Source organism: Salmo salar, chromosome 20 (assembly GCF_965601325.2).
Source record: "Salmo salar chromosome 20, fSalSal1, whole genome shotgun sequence".
NCBI lineage: Eukaryota > Metazoa > Chordata > Actinopteri > Salmoniformes > Salmonidae > Salmo > Salmo salar.
In genome coordinates, this window is record NC_138310.1 from 60,357,103 (window position 1) to 60,378,706 (window position 21,604).

A 21,604-nucleotide genomic window follows, 5' to 3' on the forward strand; every position below is an offset into this window, starting at 1 on the left:
TAAAGATTCACCAGATGTTCTCTCACAGGGTAGACCATCTAGACAGGACAACTCCCCTCTTACCAAACATGTCTCTCTAACAGTCAGTCCCTCTCATAGTAAATTATATTTGAGCTTCACTCCCTAGTCAAGGCAAGAACCATGACGTTCTGGAGGATATCAGTCAAATGCGGTACATAAAGGATGGACTGTATGACATATTCAATAACATCTTATCCCATTGGATAGAAATTCCACTTAATCATTGTTTGAGAGTGTGATTTTGTGTTACCTCTTATTTTAAACAACCTGATTTTAGAATAGAAACAAATTTATTTAGTTTCAGTCTTCGATCTCCAATTCAACTATCCCAAATACTTTGGGGCATGTATTTATTCTAGCATTCGTTGTTTAATGTCCAAATAGTTTCTTAGCCATTGAGTCTCAGACCGTAGTGACGTTCTTAGTCACATATTCCCAGGGGACATTGTCATTCAGCATCGTGTGCCTGTGTGCTGAATGACACTGGCAGGAAATGATGTTACATATTTTGACCTGTGGGAAAGAGAGCTTAGTCAATGATAAGTGGTCCCACTGCATTACTCAGACCGGGTTACAGGTACTCTTATAGCCTCCTCGGGAACAGAGGCAGACACACTACTTAAAGACTGTGTGTGTGTGTGTGTGTGTGTGTGTGCGTGTGAGACATGGCTGCCACAGGAGGCATACTTGAGATGGCTCTCTACTGTACAGTAGCTCCTTCCTCTGTAACCTAAGATGGTGTACAGGGACCTCTACCACTGTGAGCATAAGATCTTTATCCCCTACTATTCCCTGGTATTCCCCTCAGTGTCAGAGCAGCTGTTGGGACGCTGAACTAAAGTGTCAACGGTTTGAATAGTCTGTACCCCTGTATGGGGTGGCAGGTAGCCTAGTGTTTAGAGCATTGGGCCAGTAACCGAAAGGTTGCTGGATCTAATCCCCGAGCTGACAGTGTAAAAATCTGTCTTTCTGCCCGTGAGCAAGGCAGTTAACCCACTGTTCCCCGGTAGGCCGTCATTGTAAATAAGAATTTGTTCTTAACTGACTTGCCTAGTTAAATAAAGGTTAAATAAAACATTTATAAAAAATAACACCCCTGTATAACAACCCTATAATAGTCTGTACCCCAGTATAACAACTCCTGTATAATAACCATATAATAGTATGTACCCCTGTATAACAACTCCTGTATAACAACCCTATAATAGTATGTACCCCTGTATAACAACTCCTATATAACACCCCTATAATAGTCTGTACCCCAGTATAACAACTCCTGTATAACACCCCTACAATAGTATGTACCCCTGTATAACAACTCCTGAATAATAACCCTATAATAGTATGTACCCCAGTATAACAACTCCTATATAACAACCCTATAATAGTCTGTACCCCTGTAGAACAACTCCTATATAACACCCCTGAATAACAACCCTATAATAGTCTGTACCCCAGTATAACAACTCCTGTATAACACCCCTATAATAGTCTGTACCCCAGTATAACAACTCCTGTATAACACCCCTACAATAGTATGTACCCCTGTATAACAACTCCTGTATAATAACCCTATAATAGTATGTACCCCAGTATAACAACTCCTATATAACACCCCAATAATAGTCTGTACCCCAGTATAACAACTCCTATATAACACCCCTATAATAGTCTGTACCCCAGTATAACAACTCCTATATAACACTCCTATAATAGTATGCACCCTGGTATAACAACTCCTGTATAATAACCCTATAATAGTATGTACCCCTGTAGAACAACTCCTATATAACACCCCTATAATAGTCTGTACCCCAGTATAACAACTTCTATATAACACCCCTATAATAGTATGTACCCCTGTATAACAACTCCTGCATAATAACCCTATAATAGTATGTACCCTAGTATAACAACTCCTATATAACACCCCTATAATAGTCTGTACCCCTGAATAATAACCCTATAATAGTCTGTACCCCAGTATAACAACTCCTGTATAACACCCCTATAATAGTCTGTACCCCTGTATAACAACTCCTATATAACACCCCTATAATAGTCTGTATCCCTGAATAATAACCCTATAATAGTCTGTACCCCAGTATAACAACTCCTATATAACACCCCTATAATAGTCTGTACCCCAGTATAACAACCCTATAATAGTATGTACCCCTGTATAACAACTCCTATATAACACCCCTATAATAGTCTGTACCCCTGAATAATAACCCTATAATAGTCTGTACCCCAGTATAACAACTCCTATATAACACCCCTATAATAGTCTGTATCCGTATATAACATCCCTATAATAGTCTGTACCCCTGTATAACAACTCCTGTATAGCACCCCTATAATAGTCTGTACCCCTGAATAATAACCCTATAATAGTCTGTACCCCAGTATAACAACTCCTGTATAACACCCCTATAATAGTCTGTACCCCTGTATAACAACTCCTATATAACACCCCTATAATAGTCTGTACCCCTGAATAATAACCCTATAATAGTCTGTACCCCAGTATAACAACTCCTATATAACACCCCTATAATAGTCTGTACCTCAGTATAACAACCCTATAATAGTATGTACCCCTGTATAACAATTCCTATATAACACCACTATAATAGTCTATACCCCTGAATAATAACCCTATAATAGTCTGTACCCCAGTATAACAACTCCTATATAACACCCCTATAATAGTCTGTATCCGTATATAACATCCCTATAATAGTCTGTACCCCTGTATAACAACTCCTGTATAGCAACCCTATAAGAGTCTGTATCCGTATATAACAACCCTATAATAGTCTGTATCCGTATATAACAACCCTATAATAGTCTGTACCCCTGTATAACAACCCCTGTATAACAACCCTATAAGAGTCTGTATCCGTATATAACAACCCTATAATAGTCTGTACCCCTGTATAACAACCCCTGTATAACAACCCTATAAGAGTCTGTATCCGTATATAACAACCCTATAATAGTCTGTACCCCTGTATAACAACCCCTGTATAACAACCCTATAAGAGTCTGTACCCGTATATAACAACCCTATAAGAGTCTGTACCCGTATATAACAACCCTATAAGAGTCTGTACCCGTATATAACAACCCTATAAGAGTCTGTACCCGTATATAACAACCCTATAAGAGTCTGTACTCCTGTATAACAGCCATGGAATGTAACTCACCTCTAATCCTGTTCAGAATGTCACAGTTTCACAGTGTTCCTCCCAATGAAACAGGGTTCCTTTCAGTAGGAAGTGTTGTAGTAGTGGGGAGCTGGTTTCTAGACAACACACTGAATTGTCACGGTCAGTATGAACATAATACTCTCACACTCTCACTCACACTCTAACATACACTCTAACACATGCCTTAGCAATGATCTGGGGTGCATCCCAAATCACACCTTATTCCCTACTGTAGGTACGATCTGACAGGTAATCAATCTACAGTACTGCTCTTCTCCTTCAACAGACAGGCCTTTCTACCTCCTCCCTCTACTCCTTATTTCATGTAACAGAGCACAGTCCTTTCCATTATCACCTCCTTCTTGACAAGTTTATCTATAGGCTGACATCAGCCCTGTCTCTCCAGGACTATCTCTCTGTCTCTCCATCCTTCCATCTCATCATATCCTGGCACCTTAAACTCCCTCAGCACCTGATCCAGGATGCTCTGGGGAGGTGCCACCTCACTGTTTTACCTCATGCCCTCTTTGTGTTGATCAGGTTACAGCTCCTGACGTCACTAGTGAGGGGGTTAGACAGCTTGTCAGACAGTAGCTTCAGGCTATGGTTTCCTCTCTGACCCTTTGTCTTCATCTGATTCTTGACGCCATGCAGACAGAATCAGGATCCCATTCTAAGATAACAATACGTTGGTACACAAAGCAAGTTTCCACAAAGTATGTATTTCCCCCTGCCCTACCTACCCCTTCTATGGTGTGTGTGTGTGTGTGTGTGTGTGTCATTCTATACATGAACCTGAATTAACCACTCCATCCGACAAACTGATATGCAGGAGGGAGAGGATCCTGGTTGTCAGTCAGACGCCTTGTCGAGGCCCCGGGCCACGGCTCTGAGAGCACGATGATGTCAGACAGATAAGTACTGAAGGAAGATTTAGAGGAGAGACTGTGACTGCTGTTAACATGGGGAGCCTCTTTGTCTGAGGTAAACTAATCTCACGACTGGGGACGTATTAAGCCTCGTCTCTTGTTGTTTTGGTTGTTAATTAACTAGAACAATGACAGTGTTCTATACCAAGACACAAAACATGCCACAACTTAAGTTCATGCCAAGAGGAACTTCAGTTCCATACATTTGAAATTATCTATTTTATATATTTTATATTCTAGAACAAGTTTCTGTTCCAGTCTGTAGTGTGATTGTATTAATCTGACACAGTGGTTGTTGTACCAGCATGGCCAGCACACTGCCGGTCAGTCACAGATTACAGCCCACTCTCTCAAACTGTGACCAAAGGGCGATGTAGTATGTATAGCATGGTGATGATTGTCAGTACAGTTAGCTAATCTCATCTCAGGGTGCTTATAGGAAATCTGTCTTCCCTGTTCACCGTCCTACCGGCCTCTCAAACATCCTTGACCTGCTATCTAAACATTAATACACAGTTAACTCACAATGAAAAGAATAGCTGTCAAATCAGAGTTAAGAAATAAATCAATATATATTACTGTTCTCCCAGACCATGGGTACATTCCATATGATACCCTATTCCCTATGGACCCTGGTCAAAAGTAGTGTACGATACAGTACAAGGGATTATAAACATGTAATCCTGCTTCCTTTCCTCCACACATGACACAGATACTCAGGCAGTACAGGCAGAGCATGGAATCAGTATTTCTCCTCTGTGTGTTGTACTGTTGAAGTGGTGGTCTTTTGGGACGGTACGTGCATGGATGTGATGGTCCTGTGATGGTCCTGCCGTGCCTCTCCGGCTGAAACCTCCGGCTGAGGTTTCAGCAGCTGGCAGCTGTACCCGGTCCCGTCTGGACTGACCCAGTCCCATTAAACAGTCAGGGGCTTTAGGAGGTGACTGTTTCCCCCCTGACAAATGACACCCCCAGCCCTTCTACTTCCAGAGAGAAAAGGATGTACATTAGAGCTGGATGTAGATGTAGCCAGTGTCCCTTCTATCCAAACACAGCCAGAGATACAACCCAACTAAAACTGTATTATAGGTACCGATTGTAAACTGTTTATGATCTCAATCAGTAAAGGGCAACTCTGGTACTTGGAGTCTGCTGCTTTTCACTTTTTATCCCCAGAAATATGATCGCTCATGGAGTTGCCCCAGGTTTAAAACGCTGCTCTGAAACAGAACAAAAATCTTCTGCAGATACTCAGGCCCCCGAGGACAGGAGCTGCCTTTCCCCGCCTGATTATAATCAGGATTTACTAGGATCATGTGTGTAACAGACGGGCGACAGGTTTTATTGGAATACAGAAATGATACTCTGACCTACTGTAGAGCTTGCTGAACATGCAGTCTAGCCCTGTAGGTGTAATTGTAACACTACAGTTAACACTACACAATCTCTCCCCAAAATGCTGCAGCACATCTGTTGTGTGACCTGGAATCCTGGTGAATCCAGATGGGGCGGTAGGGAGGTAATAACAGGGTTTAGGGTCAGCCAACTTCTCATCCTCGTCCAGGACCCAGACCCACCCCATGTCCCACTCTCACCAGAACCATAATCATACCTTACAGACCTTAGAGTGTTCCTGAGATTTACAGACCAGTGACACCACTGCATAAATACAAGACTGTAATTCTGCTCTACAAGCATTCTCATGTTTTACTGTCCCACTCCACCCCACACCCCGCCCCGGTGGCTCCATACCACAGCTCTCCTTCCCCGCGGTGCATCCGGATGCGTGGCATGCACGGGCGATTGAGTCTCTATCAAACAGCAATTACCTGTGCGTGAAAGGACACGTCCTGTCATACGTACGGAAGGCAGGTAGGCTGGCAGGCAGGTGTACTGCATACTGTAAATATATGCATGTGGATGTGGTACTTCCCTGGATGTATAAGGAGATATGGGGATATGGGGATAGCTGTCTGTGCATGCAGAAGAGCTGTGTGTGTGTCTGTACATTCATGTCTGTGTGTGTGTCTGTACATTCATGTCTCTGTGTGTGTGTCTGTAAATTCATGTCTCTGTGTGTGTCTGTACATTCATGTGTGTGTCTGTACATTCATGTCTGTGTGTGTGTGTGTAAATTCATGTCTCTGTGTGTGTCTGTACATTCATGTCTGTGTGTGTCTGTACATTCATGTCTGTGTGTGTGTCTGTACATTCATGTCTGTGTGTGTGTCTGTACATTCATGTCTGTGTGTGTGTCTGTACATTCATGTCTGTGTGTGTGTCTGTACATTCATGTGTGTGTGTCTGCACATTCATGTCTGTGTGTGTGTGTGTCTGTACATGCATGTCTGTGTGTGTGTGTGTCTGTACATTCATGTCTGTGTGTGTGTGTGTCTGTACATTCATGTCTGTGTGTGTGTGTGTCTGTACATTCATGTCTGTGTGTGTGTGTGTCTGTACATTCATGTCTGTGTGTGTGTGTGTCTGTACATTCATGTCTGTGTGTGTGTGTGTCTGTACATTCATGTCTGTGTGTGTGTGTGTCTGTACATTCATGTCTGTGTGTGTGTGTCTGTACATTCATGTCTGTGTGTGTGTGTCTGTACATTCATGTCTGTGTGTGTGTGTCTGTACATTCATGTCTGTGTGTGTGTGTCTGTACATTCATGTCTGTGTGTGTGTGTCTGTACATTCATGTCTGTGTGTGTGTGTGTGTCTGTACATTCATGTGTGTGTGTGTGTGTCTGTACATTCATGTCTGTGTGTGTGTGTGTGTGTCTGTACGTTCATGTCTGTGTGTGTGTCTCTGTACGTTCATGTCTGTGTGTGTGTCTCTGTACATTCATGTCTGTGTGTGTGTGTCTGTACGTTCATGTCTGTGTGTGTGTGTCTGTACGTTCATGTCTGTGTGTGTGTGTCTGTACGTTCATGTCTGTGTGTGTGTGCGCGTATGCGTGAATGATGTTTCTGAATCCTCCATTGTGGTTCTGACTAAGAACATCCACTACTATCTCCATGAGACCAGCGCTGCCTGCAGGCCTGCCAACGTGGCAGAAAGAGTATATGTCTCAAATGGCACCCTATTCCCTATACATCCCATTAGTCTCTGGTCAAAAGTAGTGCACTATATAGCGAATAGGGTGCCATTTGGGATGCACTCACAGAGTGAACCTACAAATCTGACTACTTTCAAGTATAATATAGCTAAATATACTGAACAAAAATATAAACTCAACATGTAAAGTGAAATAAAAGCTCCCAGAAATGTTCCACACTCATAAAAAGCTTATCTCTCTCAAATGTTGTGCACAAATTAGTTTACATCTCTGTTAGTGAGCATTTCTCCTTTGCCAAGATAATCCATCCACCTGACAGGTGTGGCATGTCAAGAAGCTGATTAAACAGCATGATTGTTAGACAGGTGCACCTTGTGCTGGGGACAATAAAAGGCCACTCTAAAATGTGCAGTTTTGTAACACAGCACAATGCCACAGATGTCTCAAGTTTTGAGGGAGCGTGCAATTGGCATGCTGACTGCAGGAATGTCCACCAGAGCTGTTGCCAGAGAATGTAATAATACATTCACTACCATAAGCCACCTCCAAAGTTGTTATAGAGAATTTGGCAGTACGTCCAACCGGCCTTACGACCGCAGACTAAGTGTAACTACGCCAGCCCAGGACCTCCACATCAGGGCTTCTTCAACAGCGGGATCGTCTGAGACCAGCCACCCGGACAGCTGACGAAACTGGGGGTTTGCACAATCGAATAATTTCTGCACAAACTGTCAGAAACCCTCTCAGGGAAGCTCATCTGCGTGCTTGTCATCCTCAACAGGGTCTGACCTGACTGCAGTTCAGCGTCGTACCAGACTTCAGTGGGCAAATGCTCACCTTCGATGTCCACTGGCACGCTGGAGAAGTGTGCTCCTCACGGATTAATCTCGATTTCAACTGTACTAGACAGATGGCAGACAGCGTGTATGGCGTTGTGTGGGTGAGCGGTTTGCTGATGTCAACATTGGTATGAGCAGGCATAAGCTACGAACAATGAACACAATTGCATTTTATCGATGGCAATTTGAATGCACAGCGATACCGTGACGAGATCCTGAGGCCCATTGTTGTGCCATTCATCCGCTGCCATCACCTCAGGTTTCAGCATGATAATGCACAGCCCCATGTCGCATGGATCTGTACACAATTCCTGGAAGCTTAAAATGTCCCATTTCTTCCATGGCCTGCATACTCAGCAGACATGTCACCCATTGAGCATGTTTGGGATGCTCTGGATCGACGTATACGACAACGTGTTCCAGTTCCGCCAATATCCAGCAACTTCACAAAGCCATTGAAGAGGAGTGTGACATCATTCAACAGGCCACAATCAACAGCCTGACCAACTCTATGCAAAGGAGATGTGTCGCGCTCCATGAGGCAAATGGTGGTCACACCAGATAGTGACAGGTTTTCCTACCTTTTTTTTCAGGTATCTGTGACCAGCAGATGTATATCTGTATTCCCAGTCATGTTAAATATATAGATTAGGACCTAATGTGTTTATTTAAATTGACTGATTTCCTTTTATGAACTAACTGTAACTCTGTAAAATCTTTGAAATTGTTGCATGTTGCATTCATATTTTTGTTCAGTGTAGTTATAGTAGGTCATTGAATTATCCAGTATAATTTTAGATGACTTTAGGTTTGATATACAGCTGCTGCTACACTGCGTTCTATTAGAGAACTGGGATTAGTGTTATACAGAAGGCAAAGTAGCAGTAACCATGCTGCCTCTGTTAGATAAGGCATTCAGCGCTGTGGGACTGTTAGATAAGGCATTCAGCGCTGTGGGACTGTTAGATAAGGCATTCAGCGCTGTGGGACTGTTAGATAAGGCATTCAGCGCTGTGGGACTGTTAGATAAGGCATTCAGCGCTGTGGGACTGTTAGATAAGGCATTCAGCGCTGTGGGACTGTTAGATAAGGCATTCAGCGCTGTGGGACTGTTAGATAAGGCATTCAGCGCTGTGGGACTGTTAGATAAGGCATTCAGCGCTGTGGGACTGTTAGATAAGGCATTCAGCGCTGTGGGACTGTTAGATAAGGCATTCAGTGCTGTGGGACTGTTAGATAAGGCATTCAGCGCTGTGGGACTGCCAACTAAAGTTCAACACTGATCAAGCAGCTTGTGTAGTTGGAGGAGTACAACAGTCCCTTTAAGGAGGTGTCGATGGAGGTGTGTGTGTGTGTGTGTGTGTGCGCCACTTGTCATCACACACACATACAGTCATTAACACCAATGCTTTACTGTAACATGTCCTTTGTATTCTGATCTCATGTTCAGAGGTTAATTTACACAACAAAGTTCACTCTGTAAAATTCAAGGAAATGATTGTACTTCCTATTAAACAATGGTTTGTTTTCCCAAGATTATAAATGGCACCTCACTGTCTGGTGGGAACAGATTTAGTACTTCAAAAATGACACCCTATTCATCCAAATCTGTGTAATTTTGGATGACTTAATTAGTCCTCTTTGTCCTGGGTGAGAAATAAGGCTGCAACAATCGTCTACCACTGGAGTCTGTCTTTGGCCACAGCTTGAGCCTTGTTTTTGTCCCATTTAGGATGCCACTTATTTAAACCTCCACCTGCCTTGACCTCAGGTAACTACTCAGAGAGATGTGTGCCTGGGTCTGGGTAGGAGAAAGGTAAGCCCTGGGGTGTGGTGGTGCTGTGTCTAGGGGGGTCCTCCCTCAGGCCAGGAGCCAGGGTTTATCTTACACCTAATGGGCCGTGCCTCTTTGAAGATGGTGTTTGTCTGCTGTACAAACCAACCTTATCTGATTACTACAACTGCAGGTCTGGGACTCCACACACAAACCCACACACACAGATCTGATTACCGCACAAGCGCAGAGATGGTGCTGAGCCAGTCTAAAGCCTGCCTTGTTTGATTTGTCTGTAGGGAAAGACACTGGCAGCTGCATAAACCCTGACTCCCCACACTCTTTGTCTAGGTTTGATCATGTCGCACACTTTGTCTGCATCCCAAATGGGACCCTATTCCCTACATAGTGCACTCCTTCTGGACAGGGCTCTGTTCAAAAGTAATGCACTATATAAGGGATAGGATGCCATTTGTAACACATACTTATTCTTGGTTTGTTCTCCACACACACTCTAGGTTTGTTCTCGACCTAGATAAAGGAGGACAGGTGTATTTGTCCTGTTTGTGCACCCTGTAAGCCTACTACCAATTCAAGGCACTTTCATACTGTACCTGACAACAATGCCTTCAACCACAAATCCTCAGGCTTTGTCTAAAACAACAGTTTTCCCTCTGCAGCTTGTCTGACTGGCTAATTCTGTGAGATGATGATATCCAACCCTGTTTAAATTGTTGAAAAGTGTTATGGTATTCTCTGAGTCAAGGATTATGTGTGACTTAGTAAGGTGTTAGAAGGGATATAATTTACGTCTTTACACCTGTCTGATAAACATAGATATCAGCCTGTCTGATAAAAATAGGTATCAGGTGTTTTGCTTGAACACAGTATACAGTAACAGATATCTCTGTTATTTAACATGCTTTGAAAAGCTGTTCATGTATAATTTCCTTTTACAGTGTTTATTTAGATTAAGTTAATGCATCAGATAAAATGAGTATTTGGCTGAGTTACTACAGTACTGTTTTATCAGATGGACACATTAGTTCTATGCAGAGGTATTTTTCATCCAGTATTAGCCTCTTCTCCTTCTCTCTGCTCTCCTCCTCTCCTATCATCCCATTTATCTGTGTCACTTTGAGATGAGAAACACCAGACCAGCCTAGAGGTGTGATCATCGTCATGGAAACAGGGTTTATGCCTGTGGCGATATCACCACCATTAAATTCATTAATGTATTCACCATGGCTGTGTCTGAAATGACATCCTATTCCCTGCGTAGTGTTCTGTATAGGGAATATGGTTCCATTTGGGACCGAGCCTGTATCCAGTTCCTCTGTGAAGGACCAGGCTTCTACTGTTCAGTAGTCTGGAGAGAAGGGTTGGTCTGGTCCATTTTCACACGCAAAAAAATGAGTAAAGCACTCATATAATTCATATAGTTCAGAGCCAACAACTGCCACTCCAGTTTACCTCAAAGCTGTTTATTTTCCCAGAACGTACAGTAAATGAGCCCAGGGTCCTACTCTTACTGTGAGGGCCGTTACGCTCAATCAACACCCTCCCTGTGTTTCTGGTTGTTTGAGTCAGCTGTGATGTTAGTTGACAGCAACTTCCCAAGAACCAGCCCTATTCACAGCATGCGAAGTCCCGAGAGGGTGAGAGGGATAAAGAGAGAGAGAGAGAGGGATAAAGAGAGAGAAAGAGGGATAAAGAGAGATAGAGAGAGGGATAGAGAAAGCGAGAGAAAGTGAGAGAGTGTGAGAGGAACAGAACAGTGTGGGGGAGATTGACTCTAGAGGAATCTGGGCTCAGGAAAGTACTAATTGCAGACAGGCAGGCCTGAACTCCTCCAACTCGTCTACATCGCACACACAAACACACTCCTCTACCAGAGTCGACTACACTGCACCAGCTCCTTTCAACCAGACACAGAAATAGAGCTTTCAACCAGACACAGAAGTAGAGCTTGCAACCAGACACAGAAATAGAGCTTTCAACCAGACACAGAAGTAAAGCTTTCAACCAGACACAGAAATAGAGCTTTCAACTAGACACAGAAATAGAGCTTTCAACCAGACACAGAAATAGAGCTTTCAACTAGACACAGAAATAGAGCTTTCAACTAGACACAGAAATAGAGCTTTCAACCAGACACAGAAGTAGAGCTTTCAACCAGACACAGAAGTAGAGCTTTCAACCAGACACAGAAGTAGAGCTTGCAACCAGACACAGAAGTAGAGCTTGCAACCAGACACAGAAGTAGAGCTTGCAACCAGACACAGAAATAGAGCTTTCAACCAGACACAGAAGTAAAGCTTTCAACCAGACACAGAAATAGAGCTTTCAACCAGACACAGAAATAGAGCTTTCAACCAGACACAGAAATAGAGCTTTCAACCAGACACAGAAATAGAGCTTTCAACCAGACACAGAAATAGAGCAATGCCTTCAGGCTTCTAGTCTTTACATTTACATTCTGTACATCTTACAGAATAACATCCACTCAAATGTACTATACTGTAATTCAGGTGCTTTAAGGGCTAGAAATTACTAGTGTTGTGTTGTGTGCCAGCTAGTAGCTCAATGTGCAGTCATTTAGTTCTGTCCTCAGAAGCAATTGTAGTTAAAAAGTGGGTCATTACAAATTCAACTCAATAATTACATCAGACGGTATCCAGCTGTGAAACTGACTGAAACATTATCCTGATGTATAACATCTTCCTGTGTTTCCTCTCCTCCACAGCTCCAGTATTCTACTTCGGAGGCACAGACTACCGTGTGGATGAGAGTGATGGTTATGTGGAGGTCAAGGTGTATAGGACAGGCACTGACCTCTCTAAAACAGCCACGGTCACTGTACGCTCCAGGAAAACAGACCCTGTCTCTGCTGAAGGTAGATACAATACAACACTATACAACACAAACCTCTGTATGTCTATGACAGCACACTGTCTGCTGAAGGTCGGTGTTCCTGTCCCTACAATAAAACACACTGCTCTCACACAGGGGACTGTACTACAATCCACTGCCTTTGTGTTACAGCACACTGGTTTTAGCGCTGTATTTAAAGAGCCATATAGAGCTTAGGGAAAGGTTAACCAGGTGGAACAATATGCTTTAGTACTCCTCAGGGTTTGTCTGTCTGTCACTCTGGTGGTGTGGAAGCAGAGAGAACGCCCAGAGCAACGCAGGTTGGATGTGTTGGGATGTTATATGACCTCTGGAATGTAAACAGTGCTCTGCTCAGCCCCAGCTATTGACCAGGACCCACAGCAGATAGGGTGCCATTTGATACTTAACCCCAGTCTGGTAGCTGTTGGAAGGTGCAGAGGAAGGTAGGCCTTTAGGGTTGGGAGGGACAAAGTTGGAGGGACAGGGTTGGGAGGGACAGGGTTGGGAGGGACAGGGTTGGGAGGGACAAGGTTGGGAGGGACAAGGTTGGGAGGGACAAGGTTGGGAGGGACAGGGTTGGGAGGGACAGGGTTGGGAGGGACAGGGTTGGGAGGGACAGAGTTGGGAGGGACAGAGTTGGGAGGGACAGAGTTGGGAGGGACAGAGTTGGGAGGGACAGAGTTGGGAGGGTTGGGGGGGACAGAGTTGGGAGGGACAGTGGTGGGGGGGACAAGGTTGGGAGGGACAAGGTTGGGAGGGACAGGGTTGGGGGGGACAGAGTTGGGAGGGACAGGGTTGGGAGGGACAGGGTTGGGAGGGACAGGGTTGGGAGGGACAGGGTTGGGAGGGACAGGGTTGGGAGGGACAGAGTTGGGAGGGACAGTGGTGGGGGGGACAAGGTTGGGAGGGACAGGGTTGGGAGGGACAGAGTTGGGAGGGACAGGGTTGGGAGGGACAGGGTTGGGAGGGACAGGGTTGGGCGGGACAGGGTTGGGGGGGACAGAGTTGGGAGGGACAGGGTTGGGAGGGACAGAGTTGGGAGGGACAGTGGTGGGGGGGACAAGGTTGGGAGGGACAGAGTTGGGAGGGACAGGGTTGGGAGGGACAGGGTTGGGAGGGACAGGGTTGGGAGGGACAGGGTTGGGAGGGACAGGGTTGGGGGGGACAGGGTTGGGAGGGACAGGGTTGGGAGGGACAGGGTTGGGAGGGACAGGGTTGGGAGGGACAAGGTTGGGAGGGACAGAGTTGGGAGGGACAGAGTTGGGAGGGACAGAGTTGGGAGGGACAGAGTTGGGAGGGACAGAGTTGGGAGGGACAGGGTTGGGAGGGACAGTGGTGGGGGGGACAAGGTTGGGAGGGACAGAGTTGGGAGGGACAGTGGTGGGAGGGACAAGGTTGGGGGGGACAAGGTTGGGGGGGACAGAGTTGGGAGGGACAGTGGTGGGGGGGACAAGGTTGGGAGGGACAGAGTTGGGAGGGACAGTGGTGGGGGGGACAAGGTTGGGAGGGACAAGGTTGGGGGGGACAGAGTTGGGGGGGACAGAGTTGGGAGGGACAGTGGTGGGAATAAAGCTAGATTGAGTAAAGACAGAGGAATGTAGACTGAATCCCTCACAGTCTGGTGTATAAGTCTGGATAAAGAGAGTATCTATATATCTCCTGAAACTAAAACCTTCCCCCTGCCTGCAGCCTTCTTCTTATCTCCTGCCCCGAGCACTCCTCATCCTCCTCTATCTCTCTTTTCTCTTTGTCTCTCTCTTTCTCTCTTTCTCACTCCTCTTAACTCCTCTCTCTCTCCTCCCCTCCTCCTTCACTCCTCCCTTTCTCTCTCCCTCCCCACTGTCTCTCTTTCCCTCTCAATTCTTAATTATCTCTTCTCCAGCCCTCAGCAAAATATTATTTCTATCCTATCTAATCTGTTGAGACTGCCATCCCAAGCAGACACACATACTGTAGCTTTATAATGCAGTTCCAAGCAGAGGGACACACACAGCTGGTTCAGCAACACATAGTTGGGTCTGTGGGTCAGACGTCCATAGCTACTGTAGGGTTGGAAGCAGTCGGGGGGGGTAAAGGCCATCCCATCAACACCCTGTCTCTTCATAGCTCTGAGTGGATGAAGAACATGTTTACACCCTCCTGGTGACCTAGGGAGATATCAGATGTCTCACGCCACTGCAGTCTTAATCCTCACACAGATTCCTAGTGCTCCCTCACTGCTATGTACTGTTGAGAGGAAGCAACATTTGATCAACATGTTGTAGTATTTCCTTTCATCTAACTCACCTCTACTGATGATACTCCATTGAATTATAGAGTCATAGGAGATCTAGGCCCATATGTATCAAGTGTCTCATAGTAGGAGTGCTGATCTAGGATCAGTTTTGCCATTTAGATAAAAAATGAACAAGATTGTTTAAGGACAGGGAGTACCTGATCTGAAATCAGCACTCCTACTCTGAGACGCTTGATACATACAGCCCCTGGTGTTAAAATAACATAAAATACATCATCCTGTCATCCCTCTCATCCCTCTCCCCACTCATCCCTCACTCTTCTCTCACTCCTCTAGCCGGTGTGGACTACGTAGGGATCAGTCGTAGCCTGGACTTTACCCCGAGGGTCAGCCAGCAGACGTTCTCTCATCCCTCCCTCTGATCGCTCTCTCTCTCCCTCTCTCTCCTCTAGTGGCTATTGACTGTTTCTCCTCTCCTCTAGCTGGTGTGGACTACGTCGGTATCAGCAGGAACCTGGACTTTGCCCCGGGGGTCAGCCAGCAGACGTTCAGGGTTACCATCCTGGATGACCTGGGTCAGCCGGTGCTGGAGGGGACCGAGACATTCGAGCTGGTCCTCCGCATGCCCATGAACGGCATCCTGGGAGAACCGGGGAAGGCCACCATCCTCATCAACGACTCCGTCTCTGACCGTGAGTGAATCTTGCTGATATTCTGCATCCCAAATGCCACCTTATTCCCTATGTAGTGCACTAATTTTAACCAGGGCCCATAGGCTCGAGTCACAACGTATCTTGACTGTGAGTGAACCTAGCTGATTTAGTCACCACGTATCTGATTTGTCAGAATGCGTCTAATTATCAATGAACTATAAATATAGATTAAAACGGGCACTGGCATTTCACTCAGAAGTTTAGAAACATATCATAACTTGCGCTGACAAAACAGGGCATCTCTGAAACATACCAACACCAGTAAAGACGATTGAACAATGCTGCCAATTAAAACGTTGGTATCAAAGGGCCTCCCGGGTGGTGCAGTGGTCTAGGCACTGCGTCGCAGTGTTAGCTGTGCCACCAGAGACTCTGGGTCCGGCTACGACTGGCTGTGACCGGGAGGCCCACAGGGCAGCGCACAATTGGCCCAGCGTCGTTCGGGTTAGGGAGGGTTTGGCCGGCAGGGATATCCTTGTCTCATCGCACACTAGTGACTCCTGTGGCGGGCCGGGCGCAGTGCACGCTGACCAGGTCGCTAGGTGTACGGTGCTCCTCCGACACATTGGTGCGGCTGGCTTCTGGGTTGGATGCGCGCTGTGTTAAGAAGCAATGCGGCTTGGTTGGGTTGTGTTTCGGAGGACGCATGGCTCTTGACCTTCGCCTCTCCTGAGTCCGTGCGGGAGTTGTAGCGATGAGACAAGACAGTAACTACTAACAATTGGATACCACAAAAAATTGGATACGTAAAAAAAACTTTGGTATCTCAATACTGTAGGTGTCCATATAAATGCATTTATAAAGCTTTTATAAAGGCTTATAGTGCATTATACGATCAGCTGTAGACAGTTATGAGCAGTATGTCATGGTTATGATCAACACTGTTTCACGATGCACTTGATCTAATGTAGATGATTTGTTGATGTGATTGTCCTCTAACAGTGCCCAAGGTGCAGTTCCGTGATGCCATGTACATGGGGCATGAGAACTCAGGTCAGATCTCAGTCGTGGTGTATCGTAGTGGAGACATCAGTTACAGGTCAACGGTCCGCTGTTACACCAGACAGGGTACCGCTCAGGTCATGATGGACTTCAACGAACGACCCAACACAGACGCTTCCATCATCACCTTCCTACCAGGTAACACTGAAAACTATTCTGTAAAACACTGTAAAAAAAACTGGTAACACTGAAAACTATTCTGTAAAACACTGTCAAAAAAACAGGTAACACTGAAAACTATTCTGTTAAACAGTGTAAAAAAACAGGTAACACTGAAAACTATTCTGTAAAAAAACAGGTAACACTGAAAACTATTCTGTAAAACGCTGTAAAAAAACAAACAGGTAACACTGAAAACTATTCTGTAAAACGCTGTAAAAAAACAAACAGGTAACACTGAAAACTATTCTGTAAAACGCTGTAAAAAAACAAACAGGTAACACTGAAAACTATTCTGTAAAACGCTGTAAAAAAACAGGTAACACTGAAACCTATTCTGTAAAACGCTGTAAAAAAACACGTAACACTGAAAACTATTCTGTAAAACACTGTAAAAAAAATTGTATCACAAGGAACACCTCGTAGGCCAAAAGGGTATCGTTTTTTTCAACAACTGGTTACTCATTTTTGGCTAATCTCTCTTGATCTCAATCTCTCTCTCTCTCTCTCTTGATCTCAATCTCTCTCTCTCTCTCTCTCTCTCTCTCTCTCTCTCTCTCTCTCTCTCTCTCTCTCTTCCTCCCATCTCCATCTCTCTATCCCTTCCTTCTCTTTCCAGGGGAGGTGGAGAAGCCGTGTGTTCTGTCCCTGGTTGATGACACGGAGCATGAGGAGGAGGAGGAGCTGAGGCTGGTGTTGGGGTCGCCCCGCAGTGAGTCTCCGTTCGGAGCGTCCATCGGGAAACAGAACGAGACTCTGGTCAAGATCAAGGACGAAGCAGACAGTAAGACTGACTGACTCATAGATGGAATAATTTCATCTGTAGAAAATACAAGTTGCACACTCTATAATATTCCCAGATACATATTGCATTACTTCCCTTATTTTCTCAAGTTCATAATATACTAGTCTGCATCTTGTTAATTTGTTTGAGGGTGTGTGTCTTCAACTCATTCTACTCTGTGTGTCTGTTTGTAACATTGTTGAGTTCACACTGCTCCATGTCTGACTCTGTGACTCCCATCCATGTTCTCCCCAGAGGCCATCATCAAGTTTGGGGAGACTAAGTTCAGTGTGAGTGAGCCTAGCGGGTCAGGCCAGGTGTCCATGGTGAAGATCCCAGTGCTGAGGGTAGGAGACACCTCCAAGGTCTCTGTGGTCCGCGTCCACACCAAGGACGGATCAGCCACCTCCGGAGAGGACTACCATCCTGTATCTGAAGGTGAGAAATGTTATAACATCTCACACATCAACATCTCACAACCTCCCACATCAATAAGGCCATGAGTTTTTCCTGACAGTGTGATCTGATTAGGATACTGACCCTATGGAAATAATCCTCTTGATAAGGTAACTCGGTATCTGCAGTGTTTAGATGTTTCCTGTCTAACTTAGAGCTGTGTTGTTGTTGTTTACCCCAGACATTGAGTTCAAGGAGGGTGACACAGAGCACTACATCGAGGTAGAGATCTTGTATGATGGAGTCAGAGAGATGAGAGAAGCCTTCACTGTCCACCTGAAACCTGATGAGAACATGGTGGCTGAGACGCAGGTGAGGACTGGAACAATAACATCACATAGACTCAGCAATATGACGTTGACACAAGTAGCAGGATGAACTGAGAATATTGCAGATAAGCGGGTACGCTTCACTTACCTTCAACATGATAGCTGAGGGACAAGAACAAGAGAGAAGTTTCGTTGTTGCGTTAGTTGGCCCGATAATGCTGTTTACGTCGTGTATCACTACCTTTAACAACACTTTTGTTTGATCTGTTTATTTTCTGTCCGTCCCCAGATGAGTAAGGCCATTATCTACATAGAGGAGACCAACAGCATGGCGGACGTCACCTTCCCCTCCGTCCCCCAGGTGTTCTCCCTACTGCAGTATGACGACACCTCCAGGGCCAGACACACCCCCCCAGTGGCAGGCTACCCCGTTGTCTGTGTCACGGTACGGATAATGGTTTATCAGGGACTTTTAACCTCCCAGTCCAGAGGTTCGTTCCAAATGGCACCCTATTCTCAGTTTAGTGCACTACATTTGGCCAGAGTCCCATAGGGAAGTGCACTATATAGGGAATAGGATGCCATTTAGGACGAAGACCATGGCATCATTGTATTCACTGTCTGGTCTTAATTTACTTTAAAAACTAAGTTGTTTCTTAGGTTTAGGAATGTGTCAATTAGGATTCAATTAGGATTTAATTTAATATTGAAGCACAGGTGAGTGATGTTGATGAACAATGCACATTTTCCCTTGGACTACATGACAGTATATTTTGCCTCATTCCCACTCCCTCCTCCCTCTCTCCCTCCCTCAGGCTTGTAACCCTAAGTACCCTGACTACGACAAGACTGGCTCCATCTGTATCAGCGAGCACATCAATGACACACTGACACACTACCGATGGTTGGTCAGCGCTCCCACCAGCCTGGACGGGGTCACCAGCTCCATGAGAGAGGTGGACTTTAATACCTTCTTCTCCTCCTCCAAGATCATCACCTTGGACTCTGTCTATTTCCAGGTAGAGAACACATTATCAGTGAACTGAGTGTGAATTTGGACTGGCTCAGTCAAAGAGTTGAACCTCTGAAAATACCTAAATTGAATGATTGAGTTGACTGTATTGATGTGATTGAGTTGACTGTATTGATGTGATTGAGATCACTGTATTGATGTGATTGAGTTGACTGTATTGATGTGATTGAGTTGACTGTATTGATGTGATTGAGTTGACTGTATTGATGTGAGATGCCCACCACTACTAAGTGAATGATCCAGTTGACTGTATTGATTTGAGATGTGTGTCTCTCCCTCCAGGCTGGCTCTAGGGTGCAGTGTGCAGCCCGGGCTGTGAACTCTAATGGAGATGAGGGCCTGGAACTCAGCAGCTCCATAGTCTCCATCAGTATAGAGAATGGTATGTGCCAGCCTCGTGTGGTGGGTACAGTGGGCGCTGAGCCCTTCTCTGCCAAGCTACGCTACACCGGAGCAGAGGACCCAGACCACCCCAACCTCATCAAGATCACTGTCACCATGCCACACATAGACGGTGAGGAACACAGAGAGACTTCTAGTTTCTCTTTCTCTCTTGCTCTCTATTTCTGACACTCTTTCTCTCTCTGTCATTCTTTCTCACTCTCTATTTCACTCTATCTCCCGCCCCTGCCTTTCTCTCTCCTAACCCCTTGTCTCCCCTCTCCTCTCTCCTCTCCTCTCCCAGGCATGCTCCCCGTGGTCTCCACCCGTCCTCTGTCTAACTTTGAGCTGACGTTGAGTCCTGATGGTACTCGTGTGGGGAACCACCGCTGTTCTAACCTGCTGGACTACACCGAGGTCAAGACCCGCCACGGCTTCATAACCAACGCCACCAAGAACCCTGAGGTGATAGGGGAGACCTCTCCCTACCAGTACAGCGCCCCCCTGAGGGGATCCAGCATACTGCGCTTCTACAGGAACCTCAACCTAGAGGCCTGTCTATGGGAGTTCACTAGTTACTATGACATGTCTGAGCTACTGTCAGACTGTGGAGGGACCATCGGTACAGACGGACAGGTGAGAGAGCTGTGTGTGTGTGTGTGTGTGTGTGTGCGCGCCCGTGGGGGCACTATCAGAACAGACAGACAGATAGGTGAGCTGCCCCACCCCACAATCCCACCATACCCCTGACCAATTGCAAAATAAGTATGGGGAGAGGTGTCATGATGATTTCTTGGGGAGAGGTGTCATGATGACTCTTGGGGAGAGGTGTCATGATGACTCTTGGGGAGAGGTGTCATGATGATTTCTCGGGGAGAGGTGTCATGATGATTTCTTGGGGAGAGGTGTCATGATGATTTCTCGGGGAGAGGTGTCATGATGATTTCTTGGGGAGAGGTGTCATGATGACTCTTGGGGAGAGGTGTCATGATGACTCTTGGGGAGAGGTGTCATGATGACTCTTGGGGAGAGGTGTCATGATGATTTCTTGGGGAGAGGTGTCATGATGACTCTTGGGGAGAGGTGCTGATGACTCTTGGGGAGAGGTGTCATGATGATTTCTTGGGGAGAGGTGTCATGATGATTTCTTGGGGAGAGGTGTCATGATGACTCTTGGGGAGAGGTGTCATGATGATTTCTTGGGGAGAGGTGTCATGATGACTCTTGGGGAGAGGTGTCATGATGATTTCTTGGGGAGAGGTGTCATGATGACTCTTGGGGAGAGGTGTCATGATGACTCTTGGGGAGAGGTGTCATGATGATTTCTTGGGGAGAGGTGTCATGATGATTTCTTGGGGAGAGGTGTCATGATGATTTCTTGGGGAGAGGTGTCATGATGACTCTTGGGGAGAGGTGTCATGATGACTCTTGGGGAGAGGTGTCATGATGATTTCTTGGGGAGAGGTGTCATGATGATTTCTTGGGGAGAGGTGTCATGATGACTCTTGGGGAGAGGTGTCATGATGACTCTTGGGGAGAGGTGTCATGATGACTCTTGGGGAGAGGTGTCATGATGATTTCTTGGGGAGAGGTGTCATGATGACTCTTGGGGAGAGGTGTCATGATGATTTCTTGGGGAGAGGTGTCATGATGACTCTTGGGGAGAGGTGTCATGATGACTCTTGGGGAGAGGTGTCATGATGACTCTTGGGGAGAGGTGTCATGATGACTCTTGGGGAGAGGTGTCATGATGACTCTTGGGGAGAGGTGTCATGATGACTCTTGGGGAGAGGTGTCATGATGATTTCTTGGGGAGAGGTGTCATGATGACTCTTGGGGAGA

General features: G+C 45.8%; 1 protein-coding gene across 1 annotated transcript in view; it reads left to right on the forward strand.

The window, feature by feature from the left end:
* The window catches only part of LOC106581006 (FRAS1-related extracellular matrix protein 2), a 108,558-nt gene that overhangs the window by 69,118 nt on the left and 17,836 nt on the right, over window positions 1-21,604 (forward strand). The window contains exons 9-18 of the mRNA XM_082966615.1: window positions 12,581-12,730; window positions 15,448-15,657; window positions 16,621-16,818; window positions 17,459-17,623; window positions 17,879-18,061; window positions 18,261-18,391; window positions 18,638-18,793; window positions 19,164-19,367; window positions 19,664-19,895; window positions 20,067-20,398. Of these exons, the coding sequence (XP_082822741.1) occupies window positions 12,581-12,730; window positions 15,448-15,657; window positions 16,621-16,818; window positions 17,459-17,623; window positions 17,879-18,061; window positions 18,261-18,391; window positions 18,638-18,793; window positions 19,164-19,367; window positions 19,664-19,895; window positions 20,067-20,398 (1,961 nt within the window). The remainder of the gene's footprint in view (window positions 1-12,580; window positions 12,731-15,447; window positions 15,658-16,620; window positions 16,819-17,458; window positions 17,624-17,878; window positions 18,062-18,260; window positions 18,392-18,637; window positions 18,794-19,163; window positions 19,368-19,663; window positions 19,896-20,066; window positions 20,399-21,604) is intronic.